Raw genomic sequence first — 16,534 nt, 5'->3', positions numbered from 1 at the left:
CTAATTGGGTGTATATGCTAATAATATGTAGTTTTGCACATTCGTCAATGTGATTGAGCAGCATCTAACAAGATAAAATAGATCAGTTTCTCTCTCATTTAAGGATTTTAAAGAGATAGAATTAGAATAAGATTTGTAACACAATTTATCACTCAAGTTACCCGCATACCACCCTGTACGCTCACAATGTGATGTGGCCTTATGAAACAGTATTCCGATTGTCCTATAATGGCTTGAGATTTTTCCGTACTGACCCATTGCAATAGATTAGACAGATAAGGTCGGTTTGCTGTGAGTATGGCTGTATGTCCTTCTGTGTGTGAGTAAATAATCGATTGGCTAGTAATCTCCCACCGTTATTAACCTGAACTTTTTATAGGAAATCATCAAATGACCCATGGGTGCACCGTGAGGGAGTGTCTTACTGACTAAACCCACCATGTTCCTTTGTTAGCCCTTTATGTACCAGGGCCGCGGTAACTGCCTGACATACGATGATAATAAAAACTAAAAACAGCTATTTAATAAATTATGGTAGTTATTTCATTACGTATAACAGCAAAACAGCAGTTTACCAACTCCTGGGTAAATGAGATTACAAACCGGTTTGCAATCTTATTAGTCTATACATCGACTAATTGGCAGGATTTTATTACGTAGCAACACTAGCGTTTTACCCAGTATTGATATCAAGATACCCTCACAATAGCTTTATTAATCAAAAACTTCCTACCCGACAATAGTTTTCAACATTTTCGAAACTTCTTACTTCACCTCTGAGGCCCTAAGCACATTGTACAGTTACTTGTGTAAAGTACTCTAGTGTTTTAATTTTTCATCTCTTACCGAATAATGGAAGTGAAATCATTAACCTCTGGTTCAGCCGACTTCGGGGAATCGCCTATTAATTTTCTTAAGGTACTTAGTTCTAACCTTAAAATATTTGCTACGTATTTTAAACATCTGTTCACACGCCTATAGTTGTATGAAACCGGTGCCGTTCGGTCTGCTTTGCGTTTATTGTAATACACATAATTCTTATAACAACCATTTATTCGTATCTAAACAATACGGAGCATAGCAAATTGCTCGACTAAACACGCACGCTTCATTTATTTAAAATTGAAAAAAATATACCAAACGTGGTCCGTTTCTGTTTTTTCACAGAGCATTTTCAAAGAAAATAGCGGCTCGTCGGCTGAGAATGTTAAGCAAGGTGCGTTTTTAGATAGAAATGATTTTATTAGTGGCCTGATCCAATCTTAATTAAATACGATATCCAATGAAAAAGTTTATCTAAAAAACGATTATAGAATCCGTCGATTTCGATTTGATTAAAAAACGGTAAATATGCTAAAGATCTTTTGGCCAGTATATCCGGTGTATTATACCTATCACGTGTTTGATGAGCCTGTTTTGCTTTTAGATCCTTTGGAAGCTGTCAAACAAGATCCTGCGGTGTTAGAAGCGCAGGTGACGATGCATACGAAAGAAGAATCTATTAACACTGCGAATTCGCATAGAAGTCTTAACGTCATTGCTGAAGACCCTACCGGTAGGTATCCAACAAATGAGGTTAGTTTTTAAGTGAAAGATACTCCTTGGTTCGCTGGAATTTTGCCGCCGGCCTTTAAATGTCCAAGAAAACAATCATCAATATTCTTAGATAAGTTTTTCAAGGTCTTAGTTCGGTTATTAAAAATGTAATGTCATTGTAATTAACTGTCTCAGCGCTAACCTTTAATCAATTATACTAAGTAGACTCTTTGTTATATAATACAATCTACGCAAATGGTTTGCCTGGCAACTGTGACCTTTATCTCGTTACTAGGCAATATAAATAACGCTAAATTAGGTTTCGTTTCGTCTCATATTATGTTGGCATTTCTATAACACGAGTTTTGAAGTCTAGAAACTCGATTGGATATTCTTATTGGCAAATATTCGGTGTACAATATTACCACATAAATTAATATGGCTTATGTTTAACTGATCACCAGATATAGTAACAAATAGCAGACAAAAATAGTAAATGATCACCAAAATGAAACTCGCATTTTAATGTAAAACTATAACCAAAGTTTTAACACTTTGCTATCCTATTTAAGTGAAATTACTCCAAAATAAATCATGCGTAAGCCAAAAATAGTAAATGATCACCAAAATTAGACCACCATTTTAAAGTAAGATTATAACCAAAGTTTTTAAATTCTGCTATCCTATTTAAGCAAAATGAGTCCAAATAAATCATTGTTATCCCAAAAGTAGTAAATGATCACCAAAAGTAGTAAATGATCATCAAAATTATACCAGCGTTTTAATATAAAATGATAATCAAAGTTTTTACATCTTGCTATCCTGTTTAAGTAAACTGACTCCAAAAAAATAAGTTCGGCCTGATACAATAAATTTTATAACATTATGGGGACCCTTTTCCTGCACTAGGGTGGAAAATTGTCTATTGCATGCCTCTAAACAGTGCGATAAGAGTGTGTTTTCGAGGGAGTGTATTGAGAAACACATTCTTCTTCTTCTTTCTCCTGCCCTGTTCCCAATTTTACTTGGGGTCGGCGCAATATGTAATTTTCTTCCATTTTCCCCTGTCACTCACACTCACGCATGCATTGCAAGCCGGACACATAACTTAATATGGCATCATAATACTTTATTTGGTAATAAGCCTACATTTTATGGCAATCACAGTGACTTATTTAGGCAAAAATAATACATTAATTTGGTCGTCAAGAGTTGGTGATCATTTACTAAATTTGGTGGTCGAATACAATTTAAAGTGAAGTCGTGACTAAAATAGCTGGTACTATTACATTTTTAGACTTTATTTTTCTGGTGTTCAGTAGATATTTCTGGTTACAAAACTAAGGGTATCAAAGCATTTTATGGTGGTCATTATATTTGTTCCCAATTAATATTCATGAATTATAAACATAGACAATTAGGAACACAGAAGTGACACGATTGTGTTTATTGCATTTATTATAAGACAGCTGGTTTTTTAATGGTGATTTGAACGTCTTGACTACATATCCGCGTAGATTTGATGTGTCAAAAGAAAATAATTTACTCAAGTTGATCAAAAAATACGAATGCCAAATTACCAACATATTGGTTTAGTATTTTGGAATCATATTTATATGTAAATAAAATAAACATAGATGTTTGAATGTTTCCGTATTCAGTCTGCTTAATATTATAATCAGGTTGGCAGACGCATTTATTAACTGAGTCGATATTGTAGAAATAACCCTGGGAACTGGCAAAAATTAAATCATATTCACACGACGATGTGTGACCAAAATGTCACCTTTGAAAGCTTAAATAAAATTTTTCTGACTGCTATTTAACCATGTAAGCGGGTATCACAAATCCATCACTTTAACTTACTTAATGAGTCATAATTTTGTAGGATATAAGATTTTGTTACAGCTAACCACTGTTGATAATATCAGGTGTTACTCAAATATTCTGAAAGATACCTAGGTATTCAAAAATACAATCTTATCTATGTATCATGAATACCGAATCATTTATATTATATTCTCTATATTTAATCAGAAAATCGTTACGACTACTCCGATTGTGGGAATACAAAGTGATTCAATCAGAAAAAAATCGAAATCCACGACATGTTCACGCCAATAATTCTGTAAAAATTTGGCAATGGGTCGCTAAGTATGCGAAACTAACCAGTTGCTTAGTTTTTCTCAGAAACTTTTGGTTACATAAACATATTCTGGCGCAATAAGGAGGAAGTATGATAACTTTTGATTTTTGATTAATTGTAGAGGAACCTCCGTCCCCTCGGCCTCCGTCACCAGAGGCAGCTTCGTCGCAGTTCCCAAGCTTCGAAGACGTGGTGAGGCAGCAGCAAGCCGCCCTGCTTTCGCTAACCCCTCACCAGCTGGATGTCCTCATGAAGTATGCTGCCGTTCTGCGTAGACAGAGGGCGATTTCGCAAAAATATTTGGTAAGTTCTCAACTTGGTTTACTTTGTAATATGATCTTCTAGATTTGACCTACTTTTTCAAATTTGAAAATATTTAATTTAATGGCTAAAGTCTGTTGAATAATTAAAAGACTTGCAGTTTTAAACCCGGTGGCATTTAGTGGTCAATGTTACCAATGCTTGCGGCTAATCATTTTGCTGTAATCCAAACCTTATGTTATAAATGTGCTACTGGGTGTATTTGCTTCGTTCTGAACGTAAAAGAGTAATTATTAAGTAATCTGTGATAAAAGGTCGACCTGGATGCTATGATTATGGGCTAAGAAATAGTGTTCTCGGCAGGTTTACTCTGCCTGTGTCACGCAGCTGAAGGAGCTATGAATGCTTTTTTGGCTTTGGTTTCAGGAGTGTGCATTTTGCAAAAACAATGGAAAGCCGTCGAGCTGGTACACAACGCATGCTCTTCGAGACGCCCGTGGTCGTGTGAAGTGCCCTATTCTTCGCTCCTACTGTTGTCCGCGATGTGGCGCCACCGGCGACCATGCTCACACCATCAAATACTGCCCAGAATCGCTATACGGTTAGTACTTCCAACAAGTCTGGCAAATTGGACCTTTAATTTAATAGTGCCATGCGCTTTTGCGTAGGAAATACTCATTGATTGACTTTACTTAATCTTCTTTGGCATGAATGTAGCAATTAAACCGAAGGACACTGATGCTATTGTGATGAATCATAACAGTTTATACCTAAACACTTATTTTATGGGGACTACGTCTATACAAAGGAGTACCTAATGGTGAGAATTATTAGGTATTGCGGGCTTATTGCGCATTACAGTAACTCGAAATGCGTCTTAAAGTTCACACAGCCATTATTAACGAAGATCGATCTATGGAAGTTGAGGGCTATATGTAGATACTTTTACTACTTTATTACTACACACACAGTATTACTGTTATGGACCAAGTGATAAATTGGGCAGTATACATAATGCCCGGTCATTATGAATAATGCCCAATATGAGAGCGCAATTTGATAATAATTATTCAAATAATCAAATTGACCGGGCACTATACATATTGCCCGTGACATTTTGGGCAAAGTAATACAAACATATTTAATTTCACTTTTTTTTGTTTTTGCCATTTAACTTAAAATAAACTAAACATTAAACCACTTAAATAATCAGCCTCATGATTTGGATTAATAATGAAGGACTTCTGCCTTAAAAATCCACTAGTTTTTGCATTTAAAAGTTAAGGAAAGTCATATTAAAAATATAACATAAAATATAATTAAATTTAAAACCAAAAATTTACAACGTATCTTTGTTTTATACAAATGACTTATTATTATAAAACAAAATAAACTAAAGTTTAAGCGATTGGACTCATTATTTGGCATAATTAACTTTTATTATTTAGCTTCTCTAAATAAAAGTCACATAGAAAATATAATTCAAATAGGGTGCTATTTAAACAGGCTTCTTTTTTTAATATCATTAATCGCCCCCAAAAATGTATGTTGCCTTCTAAAATACTAAGTCAGCCACAATTAAATTTGTAGCATGCTAAACTAAAGTAAACTTCTGAAATACTATTAAATGACATCATAAAATATAAAATGACAATATTTTTTTTACTCAGTACGTTTAAAATATAACACATCCCATATCAATTAACAGAGCATGGAAGTAAGCATGCAACATGCAGCAAGCATGGCTTCTGTCACGGCTCCGGCGCTGCGGGGCTCCGGCGGTCCCATGCGAGCTTATCGTCGCAGATGGTTTTCACGCTCACCACCGCAGCTTCGGCTTGCTGGCCGGCTCAGCCGGCCAGCCTCAGCCGTGGCGGCGAGCGCTTCAACTATCTGCGCCTCAGCTCGCAGGCCGCCTCGCCCCTCCACGCCTACGCGGTTTTGAATTGCACTCTAGGGGTAGGGCAGACAAGACTACGTGGAGTCGGTTTTGCAGCGATTCGTTTTCGTCACTAAGTTCAGATTTTAATACAATGTTTTGAATCCAAATTAAATTCTACCATAAAAAAAAGCAGCCAAGAATAATGAGATCAAGAAAAACGAGGCCGAGTTAGTAAATTAGATGACAATTGTCCAATTAATAATTTTGTGGCTAGACTTATAATTTCCCATTAAAATAGAACATATAATTTAAAACAATAATCATAACATATGTAGCAAGTATCAGGATTTATTTATTAGAACAACTGCCACCCTCGCACCGCATAAAATATAGCTTTATTATCAATTTGCCCAACTATCATGTAGCAATATAATAATGCCCGTGCAATGTGATAAATAATGAAGTTAAGATAGTTATTAATCATTTGGCCCGATAAAGCTAGACATTATTCATAATGCTCGGGCATTATAAATAATGCCCGAATTAATCACATGGTCCATAACATTACTACTTCATACATACAGTATTACTACTTCATCCCATGAATATCTCAACAAACTTAATAGTTGGAGTTAACAGGTCGATCCTAACGGGATCTAAACATGCGTACCGTTGTAGAATTGCTCGCGAACACTTGATTGCCTAAAATTGGCAAGTCAATAGCTATAATTATGCCATTTCTGAGAGCTATGTCAGTTTCCTATTAACAACATTAAGATTAAATTATGTAAAAAATACATCAATTGGTTTCCACACATTAAAAATAAACTAGCATTAAAGCCCTCTGTAATCACATATTTTAAAGAAATGTGTATTTTTTATTGAATACTTTGTTTCTAAATAGATATGCGTGGGATAACTATAGCCACTAAACAGCCAAATAATTGTCTCATATCGCTAATTTATTCATGATTACACATTTTTACGTACAAACATACATTTTACCGTCAAGGGCGAATAATAAGTATTTGAAATAAAAACGAATAATTATGAAGAAAAATAAAAATCACGTACCTTTAATGTAACCAAATATTTTTTCTGTTTCAGACACACAAAGCAGCTCTGGAACATTTACGTTTTAAATGAATATAACGTTTTAACCAAAATTGTCTCTTTTTAAACCCCGACGCAAAAACGACGGGGTGTTATAAGTTTGACGTGTCTGTGTGTGTGTGTGTGTGTGTGCATGTGGCGTCGTAGCTCCCAAACGGATGATCCGATTGTAATGCGTTTTTTTTTGTTTGAAAGGAATGTCATTCGGGAGTGTTCTTAGCTATGTTTGGTGGAAATCGGTTCAGGTCTTCAAGGTCATCAGCTCGTTTGTAGTGTGTGTGTGATAGGAATGTTACACGCTCAGTTTACTTGCAAGCATATGTGGGATCTGAAATTTGAAATACTAATGTCTTCTGGAACCACTGAGCTGGTCTGCTCTTAGGACACGAAGATAGGAGACGTAATCCTGAACTGCCTCTTAGTAAACCCATCGAGTTTGGGCTCGTTAAATTTGTCTTGACGAGTTCTCTTCATGTTTCTAATTGACGAGAACCTGATGCTGGAAATGAGATGTGGCGGATGAAACCTTGGAATGCCGGAATGAAACGGATAAACCGATTTATATTTTTGCTGAAAATCTAGAATAACCAAAGGTTAATCTTTGTTGTTTCTCAATCTGTGCAATTCTCCCAGAGCCAGTTTGTCATGAGGATTGTTAAACAGCTTCTTTTGGCCGAGATCGCATATAGCGACCCCATCTTAAAATAAAAGAAATTAAATGAAAGAAGGAAAAATTAAGGAGCTCCTTCATCAAAGCATGAAATAAAATTAAATTATAAATTTAAAAAAACCCCCGACCCAAAAAAGGCACGCAATTATTATGACAAAAGGTTAAAAACGCTAAACCCTATAAAAAGCAAAAAATAACTTTTAACACTACGTAAGTACCAACTAAAGCATGTCAGACTAAACTAAATTTTGACGTGTCGGGGGACCGCTCTAGCAGCAGGCTGACTAGTGATAATATTAATTGTTCTTTAGGCCCTTCTGTTATTAAATGCCGATACAAGTTAATTTGCTTTATCTTATCGTTAACTTATATTTATCATCAATATTGTCATAACGAAATGTAAGTAGGTAATAAACCAAAATTAAAATCCAGTACTAGACTTAGATATGAGATATTTAGGTAAACGCACGAATATGCTGTTTCCAAGGAGTTTTAAAAGGCGAGCCATGAAAAAAAAGGTGATTGACTGACCTATTTAGATCACCGCTATATTAACCAGAGTTTAGCTCAAAATATAGTCTAGCTTACACGTGGCTCGGCTTCAGTTATCAGTGGGAACGATTGGACGATTAAGACCTCCGCACAATTCTGTGCCACTTAAATCTTTGTAAATAAAATAAATGCAAATTACAAGTCATGTACGAAAATAATTCAAATAGAGCTTGTTTGCCGTTAATTAGCGTATTTATATTTACCAACTAGGTAATTTACGTTTGTGTGAAATAATTTATTTAGGAAATGCTAGTAGGTTTTATTTCTTTTGTAAACTTAACCAAGTATATCTAGGTTTAGCGCTGTACTTTTAAAGGCACCGTTGATGGGATTATTATTAAATCATAACGATGCTTTCCGGTTAAATCCCATTTCGTGTCTTGAGTGAATGGATGATTTACGAATTGGAGTAACTTAGTCGGCAAAGTTATATTTGGGCATGTGGAATTGTGAATAAGGCAGGGTTTTGCTCAGGCTAAAGTGACCTGAAGGGAAATGGAATATTTCGTAATTCAGTTTACATGACGAATGCCGAAGTACATAGGGGTTGCGTTAAAATAAAATACGCGATTTTAATGGTGATGTCATTTATGCATTGGACCTTATTATGTTTTTACTTAGGTACTTTTAGTTTCATAGATACAATATATCTTATTTGAGTGCTTAGTTAGATTTCTCTGGTATATACTATTAAATCCACAAAGGATACGCCACAAAAATATCCTCAATCAACCCCTAATCGGGGACATTACAAAAACCTCTACTATTAAGTGTACAATATGAACAAATTGGACCAATTTCCGATTCTCAAAACATGCTCAAAATAACTTCTCCGAAATTAGAACTGTGGCATGCGTAAGCCGAATCAATGACTTATTGTACACAGACGTATATGTGTATGCACGGTGACATAATTATTGATAATACGACCTCATTAAACAACCACCCAAAAAGCTAACTTACAAGCAAAAAATATTATACATGATTTAATTTTTAACTTGAAAAATATTGTATATGATGACGTATCATCAGTCCCGACTTGTTATCACATTATATAACTACTTACAGGCACAGATAAAATGACATACTACGTAAATTCAACAACCGTTTTACCTATTTGACGTTGGCTATCTTGTAAATGAAAACAAAAGAAGATAATAAAATACTGGTGAATTATAATGACAATGTAGTTTCCGTATAGCGAGTGATCTGTAAACGATATGATAACAGCTGGGCTGCTAGATATGTTTTATCGTACTAAGCAACTGTGCCATGTTTATTTTTGGCATATAATTTAAGACTCATTCACAATCTAGATAACATAGAATGGTGTGAATTCGTGTGTGTGATTTAAAGGACAAAGTTCATGCCACGTCAGTAAACGTGCTTCTAGCGCTTCATATTAAAAGCTTGCATTAAAAGTTTACATCAACAGTTGTACCTTTTTATAATTATTAAGTACCCATACATGTATTTTCAAGTCTTATTTCAGTTTCGATAACTGATGACTGGGTGACATGGGGTCACTAGGTATTGAGATTTTTCAAAAATTATCCGTCACGTTTTGAGTTTCTTTTTTGGCGTGAGACTTCCGCCTTTAATATTTAAAACGTTTGTGTTCGTGTATAACCTACATAAATTCAATGTTTATGTTTATAGTGTCGGTATCTATAACACAACAATTGTTTATTTTTATAATTTAGTTTGTGTTGCTAAGCATGTATGTGTGCCTGAGGCCATACGCAAAAAGCAACAATTATTTTTATAGGACAAGGTAACTGCGATTTGTTCTAAAAGAACGTAATAAAATCAGACGTTATTTTTAGGCATTTTATCTCCTGGGAATTTAGTTCTTAAGTTCGAACTATTATTTATTTATTACTTTATCTTCTGTGGTTTCTGCGGTTCCGTAATCGCCAATTCGCATTGAGCAAGCATGGTGGCACTTTTTCTGAGTAAAAAAACTTATTGTTACTTATTATATGTATAATTTATACTTTAGAAATATTAGGTATATAGAAGACAAACAAATAAAAAAAGACTATAACGGCATAGAAGGCTTTACAGGTTACAATTTTTTAGAATCTTTATTACATAGGTATATGGTACCATAGACTGTGTGTAAATCCACATCCACTTAGCGATGTTCATGAGAAAACTTAAAAAAAAAACATTACCATAATATAACCTTAATTGGTCTCATACAATTTTTTATGATTATTGTCAGTTCAGAATAATGGCGTAAGCGTAATGATCAACGAGGCATGTTATGGGCAACTGTGAGCAAAACTATGCTGTATGCTGTACTTAGGGATATTAATGATAACAAGGCCATACTCATGACTTTTTTGAAGTCAGAATACTAACCTACGAGTACATAAATAAACAAATCATCTGCCGAGCCTTCTCCCTAGTAGTTGGGGTCGGCTTCCAGTCTGACCCGATGCTGCTGACCTGATCTTAACCCACTTACCAGGGTAAGACTGCCAAGGCTGGTGTTAGACTTGCTAGGTTCTGACTAACCATACTGACTGCCAAGGATGTTAAATGCCAGCTAAATACATATACAAGGCTTGTTACAAAGTTAAGCGACAGAGTTAAGTTAAGAGCCCTCTCGGAACGTGGGTGTGCCGTGAGCAAAGAAACAGTTATTTATTACTAGCTTCTGCCCGCGACTTCGTACGCGGATCCTGTCCCTTATGCCAGCGACTATGGGGTCAGCAAAATCAAAGATCTGAATAGTCGCAATAGACGTGACCATAGGGATAAAAGTAGTGATTCTAATTAGACCGCATTTAAGTTGTGTGTGGCAAAAATATTACACGTAGGTATTATTTCGTAAAAAAACATTAAATAGATGACAAAGTCGTGGTGACTTAGTGGAATTCGTGGTGGTTTAGTGGGTAGAGAACCAATCTCTCAAGTATGAGCGTGCGTCTTTGATTCCAGGTCTGGCAAGTGCCTGCCAATGCAACTTTTCTAAGTTCGTATGTACTTCCTACGTATATTTTGGATACCAATGACCGTTATTTGGAGGGGATGTTAAACTGTAGGTTCCGACTGTCATTGAACATTCTTGGCAGTCGTTATGGGTAGTCAGAAGCCAGTAAGTCTTACCAAGGGGTAACCGGGTTGTGGAGGTCAGATAGGCAGTCGCTCCTTGTAAAACACTGGTACTCAGTTGCATCGTGACTGGAAGTCGACCCTAACATAATTGGGACAAAGGCTCTTGAGATAATAACGACAATAATAATGAGATATAGGCACCGCAAGACATCTGAGGCTGATGACGGGGAGTAGCGACCCCGCGGGGCTATATATACTGAGTTCTCCAGGGAGAGTATACTGTCCCCCATCTCCGGCCGGTCGGAGTGAACCATGACGGGGGTAGGTCTCACGCCTCTGGCTTGGCTTGGCCGTCCAGAGTGGAGTCGCTAGAGCAGGATTAGTGGCCCTGCTCGGAGGGTAGGTGCCTCATGGTAAGCACAGGGAGCGCGTAATCCGCGTTTAAAGTCCGCCGAGGTATCCTCACCCTTCAGCCGCTCATGTCCCTATTGCCCTCTTGTTGCTATTCAGTGACTGGTTACAGTAAGTGAGGTGGCGAGTCTCCACCTGCCGTTTTTACATGTACCTAATACATTGTCATCCACTAACATCCCATCAAAATAGCCCAAGTAGTTTTCCTCCATAGTTAGCAATAGTTTAGCACAGAACCGGGGATTGTCTTTTTTTTAACGACGTCCACCGGGGATTGTCCTTGGGTTCATTTCTATAGTGTATAAAGGGATAATCGTCGGTTTTGTGTCACCATTTCATTAAAGTTGTCTCAAAAGGGCTTCAGCGTGTTGGCTTCGACCCCACGTTTGCCTCCCAAAAATTTGGAACTCTGTAGTCCCGAGGTCTGGAAGAGATATACAAAATAATAATGAAGATAAAACGCAACAAAGTTAGAGAGTGGAGGCTCGTGACGCCACGTCTAGGTATGTAAAATTTGTACTAAGCAGTGACTTAACACGAAATTCAAGCGTTGTTGTATCTTCGTTATTATTTGTTTGTGAGAGAGAGAAAAGAAAAATGCGTGTCCATTATTTTAGGGTTATCTAAAAGACGGACTAATTACTTATTTTGATTCACTATACCTATTTCATAACATTCATTTCTATACATTTCAAGTGTAGTATTGCTCTTGAAGTTCCACATCAGGTGTTCCAGATCTTCGATGTTTACACGTCAATAGAGAGTGCTTATCAGATTGAACCACTTTTGCTAAAACGTCATATCTTTATAAGCTATAGTCTAGCTGGGCTCCTGGGTTTCCACATTAGGTGTTTTACATCTTCAATTTTTATAAGTCAACAGAGAGTGCTTATCAGATTGAACAACTTTTGCTAAAACGTCATACCTCTATATGCTATAGTCTAGCTGGGCCCCTGGAGTTCCACATCAGGTGTTTTAGATCTTCAATTTGTATAAGTCAATATAAAGTGCTTATCAAATTGAACAACTTTTGCTAAAACGGCATACCTGTATATGGTACAGAGAAGCTGGGCTCTTGGGGTTCCACATCAGGTGTTCCAGATCTTAAAATTTATAATCTCAGCTGAAAATGCTCATCAAATGAAACAATTTTTGCCACGGCACCATATTTGTATCTCTTATAGTTTTATTGGTCTGTTGGAGTTCTGCATCAGGTCTTCAAGTTTCGAAGATAAATTATAGCCTATATGTTGACCAGGCCTAATACTAATACAACAAAGAAAAAATCATTGAAATCCGTTCAGTAGTTCGGAAGATTAGCGTGTACAAACAAACAGACATACAGACATACAGACAAACAGACAGAATTTTTTTTTTGGATTTGTGCTCCATTACTGTTTCTAAACCCCACCCAATTATTATTTTTTTGATATATTCAATGTACAGACACAGTTTTTTTACAGATTTATTATATGTATATAGATGATTTGGCGAATTGTACCGCTTTATTAGCATGTTATGGTACCTTATGGTCAACAATAAAACCTGATGGAAGACAAATCAGCACTGCAAAGTTATAACAATTAAATAAGTTGTGGTCGTCACCCATAATGTTCTATAGTAGTCCCTAGTTGCCTGAAATCTGTGTAAGTAAGTACCTATCTTCACAAAGAAAATCGTGTTAGATACACCAGTTATAATTCAAGAATGGCTAAACCGTCTCAGGTGAAAGTTAGAGGGGAGGAAGCTTAGACCCGGGAGAAGGACATAGGAGTTTTTGTCATCACCCGGCCACGGAAGGCAGTTATCTAGAAACGCGGGTGAAATCGCGGGTGGAACCTAGTAAAGTATCAATAACAATACATATAATAATGCAGTAATCCGCAATAAAATTCCACAGGATAGGTCGTGGTATATTGATAGATTGTCTTTATTTAGTCGTTGTCTAGATGCGGTAGTAAAAATAATTGAAAACAACCGGTACATTGAACCCGGTGGTCAAAACAACTGCCCGTTGTATACCGGCAATCAACTCGAGTATGTCATCATCATCATCCTCCGAGCCTTTTTCCCAAACTATGTTGGGGTCGGCTTCCAGTCTAACCGGATGTAGCTGAGTACTAGTGCAACAACAACAACTCGAGTATGTATTTACAGTAATAATTTAATAAAGCTTTTGGACTACACGTAAAGAAAAAAGTATATTAAAAAAGACCTCAATTTAATTAGAGGTTGAAACACACTATTATATGAGGTTGTGGTTAAGTGTGGAAGTTTTAATATTAGTTACAGATACCGGCACGGATATTGGGCTCTCGGCGGAAGAGTGGGGATCGCTTTGCGCACCCGTACGCATAAGGCAATAAGGCAGTAAATCGCTTCTGCGCAGGTGAAGGTCATGGCTCGATATCCGTGCCGATAACTGTACTAGCCGTTTTCCCGCGGTGTCACTCGCTTTCCTTGGTAACCACTGACCGTATCGGGATAAAATATAGCCGGGAAGAGTGCGGATTTCGAACAGTCGTAGATTTTTAAAAATCGGTCCGGTAGTATTTTGAGTTTATCAATTACAAACAAACAAGTATTAAAAAAAACCTTTTTATAATATTTGTATAGAATATTTTACGAAAAATTATGAAGTATTGGATGTTATGTTATCTCTGAAAATATTGACCAGTCTCCAGAATCTTCCAGTACGAAGCTACGTTATCGCAGACCGAGACCATTCTAGATTGTCTCGGATCTGTGTAATGATAGCAAGAGACGACTGCGTTTTCTAACTCATCTCGAATATATTGAAGAATATTCAGTTTTTTTTTTTATTTTTTATTATTGCAGCCCTGGTGGAAATTGTCAGTTTTCATTGACTTCATTTCATCGGGGCTACAGATCGGTGTTATAGCAACACGTTCCAAGTCCATGCTAAGACCACACGCAAGATATAAAACATAGCTTATACATTATGTAACATCGTGTGATATCGTTAGAATACTGACCTTAGCGTCTGTATTCATTGTGCCCCCGTCTTTACCTACAAGTATGGACGATCCACGTCACGTTGTAATTAGCAACTAACAGCGCTGATAATTGCTTAACACTGCTGATACCAATTATATACTGGAATAAATATGGAAACACGTAGGAAATTGTTTTTAGTGGTTATAATTATCACAGTATTTTTGCCCTGAGCGAATTATTAACGAGTCGGAACATTCCATGGTACTGGAATATTCTAGCTGCCCTTTCAAGGGTAGCCCTCCCGTAAGCTGCCCACATCATAATGTCAAGGTAGCTATTGTAGTATATTGTAAGTATAGAGTAGGCTTATGTATCTAGAAGCCATTGAAGTAAATACTCCGTTGTTGTGGGATAGAATAGAGCAAGCGACTGTTTATGCCTGTGATTTTACACACACACTGTTTTAAAAGGACACATTGATTTAAATGGGTAAAGTTTATGATCATAATAAATAAGTAATATTGTTTACGCTAGAATTGGTTTTTTGGGCGAGCATAACCCTTCTTGGCATTCAGATAAAAATAGTTTAAGGCACAGAATCGGCTTCCGAGTGGGTTTTTTGATCTGACACAATGAATTCCTTACTGATGCTCGATACCACTATAAAACTATGTTTAATAGGAGGTACAAGGTACTTATTTGAATTCATAGCTTTATCGATTAGGTAGGGTACTTACCTAAGTAGGTATATGTTAAGTTTCAATTCAAGTAGAAAAAGAAAGGGTCTAAGAATACAACAATAGGTATGGTAGGTACCTACCGTCTACATAACTATGCGTGCCCGTTGCCGTCGTTTATACAAATAGAGGATTCATACCTTTGTGTTTTCAAAGCGATTTATAAATATTTTGATTTATAAACTCAAAGGAAAGCGTGTTTAACGTCACTACGTACAAAACGTATATTTATCGCGGTTAATATATATTTATTACAGTTCGTCATATCAGAGGCATGAATACATTTGTATATTTTTATGTGAGTAGCGTGGTGTTTGTGGGGACACGACGTGATAAAGTTTGGGAGGCGTACAGATAGGAAGCAGCCACTAGGTAAATAGGCAGGCATAGCGTGAGGTCATTGACCCGCACCAGTGTGACGATGAGCCATCGCCGTGGGGCAGGTCGCGGTCGGGGAACACTCGACATAATGCCACGTAACACCCCAAGGTCTCTGAACTTGATATACCTACAATACATAACACCGTCAGCGTACACAAATTGCTGCTGTTTAATAGATCGCGGACTGATTGTTCGCTAAACAATTCGTTTCAAATCATAACGAGTCTCTGTGTACTTTTCAAAATGCACAGTCATGCAAAAAAAAATTTTTTAAAGACTCGTCATAAAATGATTTGTATCAGATGTCAACAAGATGAGCTAATACTGCAAAGTAAATATGCAATTGCATCCGATTTATACATACATAGTACATAGTTGCATACATATAAACAAGACTATCGTAGTTGCATTTATACATAAACATAGTTACCTACCTATTAGGTAACTCTGATCTAAAATTGTATGAGTGGGCACTTTTCCAGACTGTTCTCAGTGGTGAAGTATATTAAAAAATATTAATAATATGCAAATTGACACTTTGTTAATCCAAAACATTTTTTTATAAGTCTTCTTAATTCCTCTTTTGAATTAATCTTGATTAATATCAAAGTAAATAATGTAATAAATTACAGCTTGAGTTGATTTCAGTTAACTGTCAACAAAAGCAGTTAGCATAGTGTTTTGCAACTACATAAATATCTAGAATTTTAAAATACACTGTTTATGTATGTAGGTATTTGATTAAAGGTTAATTGTTAATTTAGCATCATGGTCGTCTAGCCAGTCAGTCGCTTACCAAACAGGTTATTTAGACAAAGTTT

At 36.4% G+C, this 16,534-nt stretch overlaps 1 protein-coding gene across 1 annotated transcript; it reads left to right on the top strand.

Annotated features, from left to right (window-relative positions):
* Nucleotides 1-695: 695 nt before the first annotated feature.
* LOC124637579 lies at nt 696-6,991 on the top strand. The gene is made up of 6 exons (XM_047174161.1): nt 696-918; nt 1,168-1,216; nt 1,427-1,555; nt 3,804-3,985; nt 4,370-4,544; nt 6,933-6,991. The coding sequence occupies exons 1-6, from the start codon at nt 853-855 to the stop codon at nt 6,965-6,967; spliced, it is 636 nt and encodes a 211-aa protein (XP_047030117.1). The 5' UTR covers nt 696-852; the 3' UTR covers nt 6,968-6,991.
* The last annotated feature ends 9,543 nt before the right edge of the window (nt 6,992-16,534 follow it).

This window comes from Helicoverpa zea, chromosome 16 (assembly GCF_022581195.2).
Source record: "Helicoverpa zea isolate HzStark_Cry1AcR chromosome 16, ilHelZeax1.1, whole genome shotgun sequence".
Lineage (NCBI taxonomy): Eukaryota > Metazoa > Arthropoda > Insecta > Lepidoptera > Noctuidae > Helicoverpa > Helicoverpa zea.
The sequence above is the reverse complement of the archived record's forward strand: the minus strand, read 5'-3'. Positions and strand labels throughout refer to the sequence as shown.

Excerpts from the sequence above, each read along its gene's own strand:
- LOC124637579 (XM_047174161.1), top strand. The coding sequence starts at position 853 with ATGGAAGTGAAATCATTAACCTCTGGTTCAGCCGACTTCGGGGAATCG. Across the intron at positions 919-1,167 it reads CGCCTATTAATTTTCTTAAG|AGCATTTTCAAAGAAAATAG; the intron begins GTACTTAGTTCT and ends GTTTTTTCACAG. Across the intron at positions 3,986-4,369 it reads CGATTTCGCAAAAATATTTG|GAGTGTGCATTTTGCAAAAA; the intron begins GTAAGTTCTCAA and ends CTTTGGTTTCAG.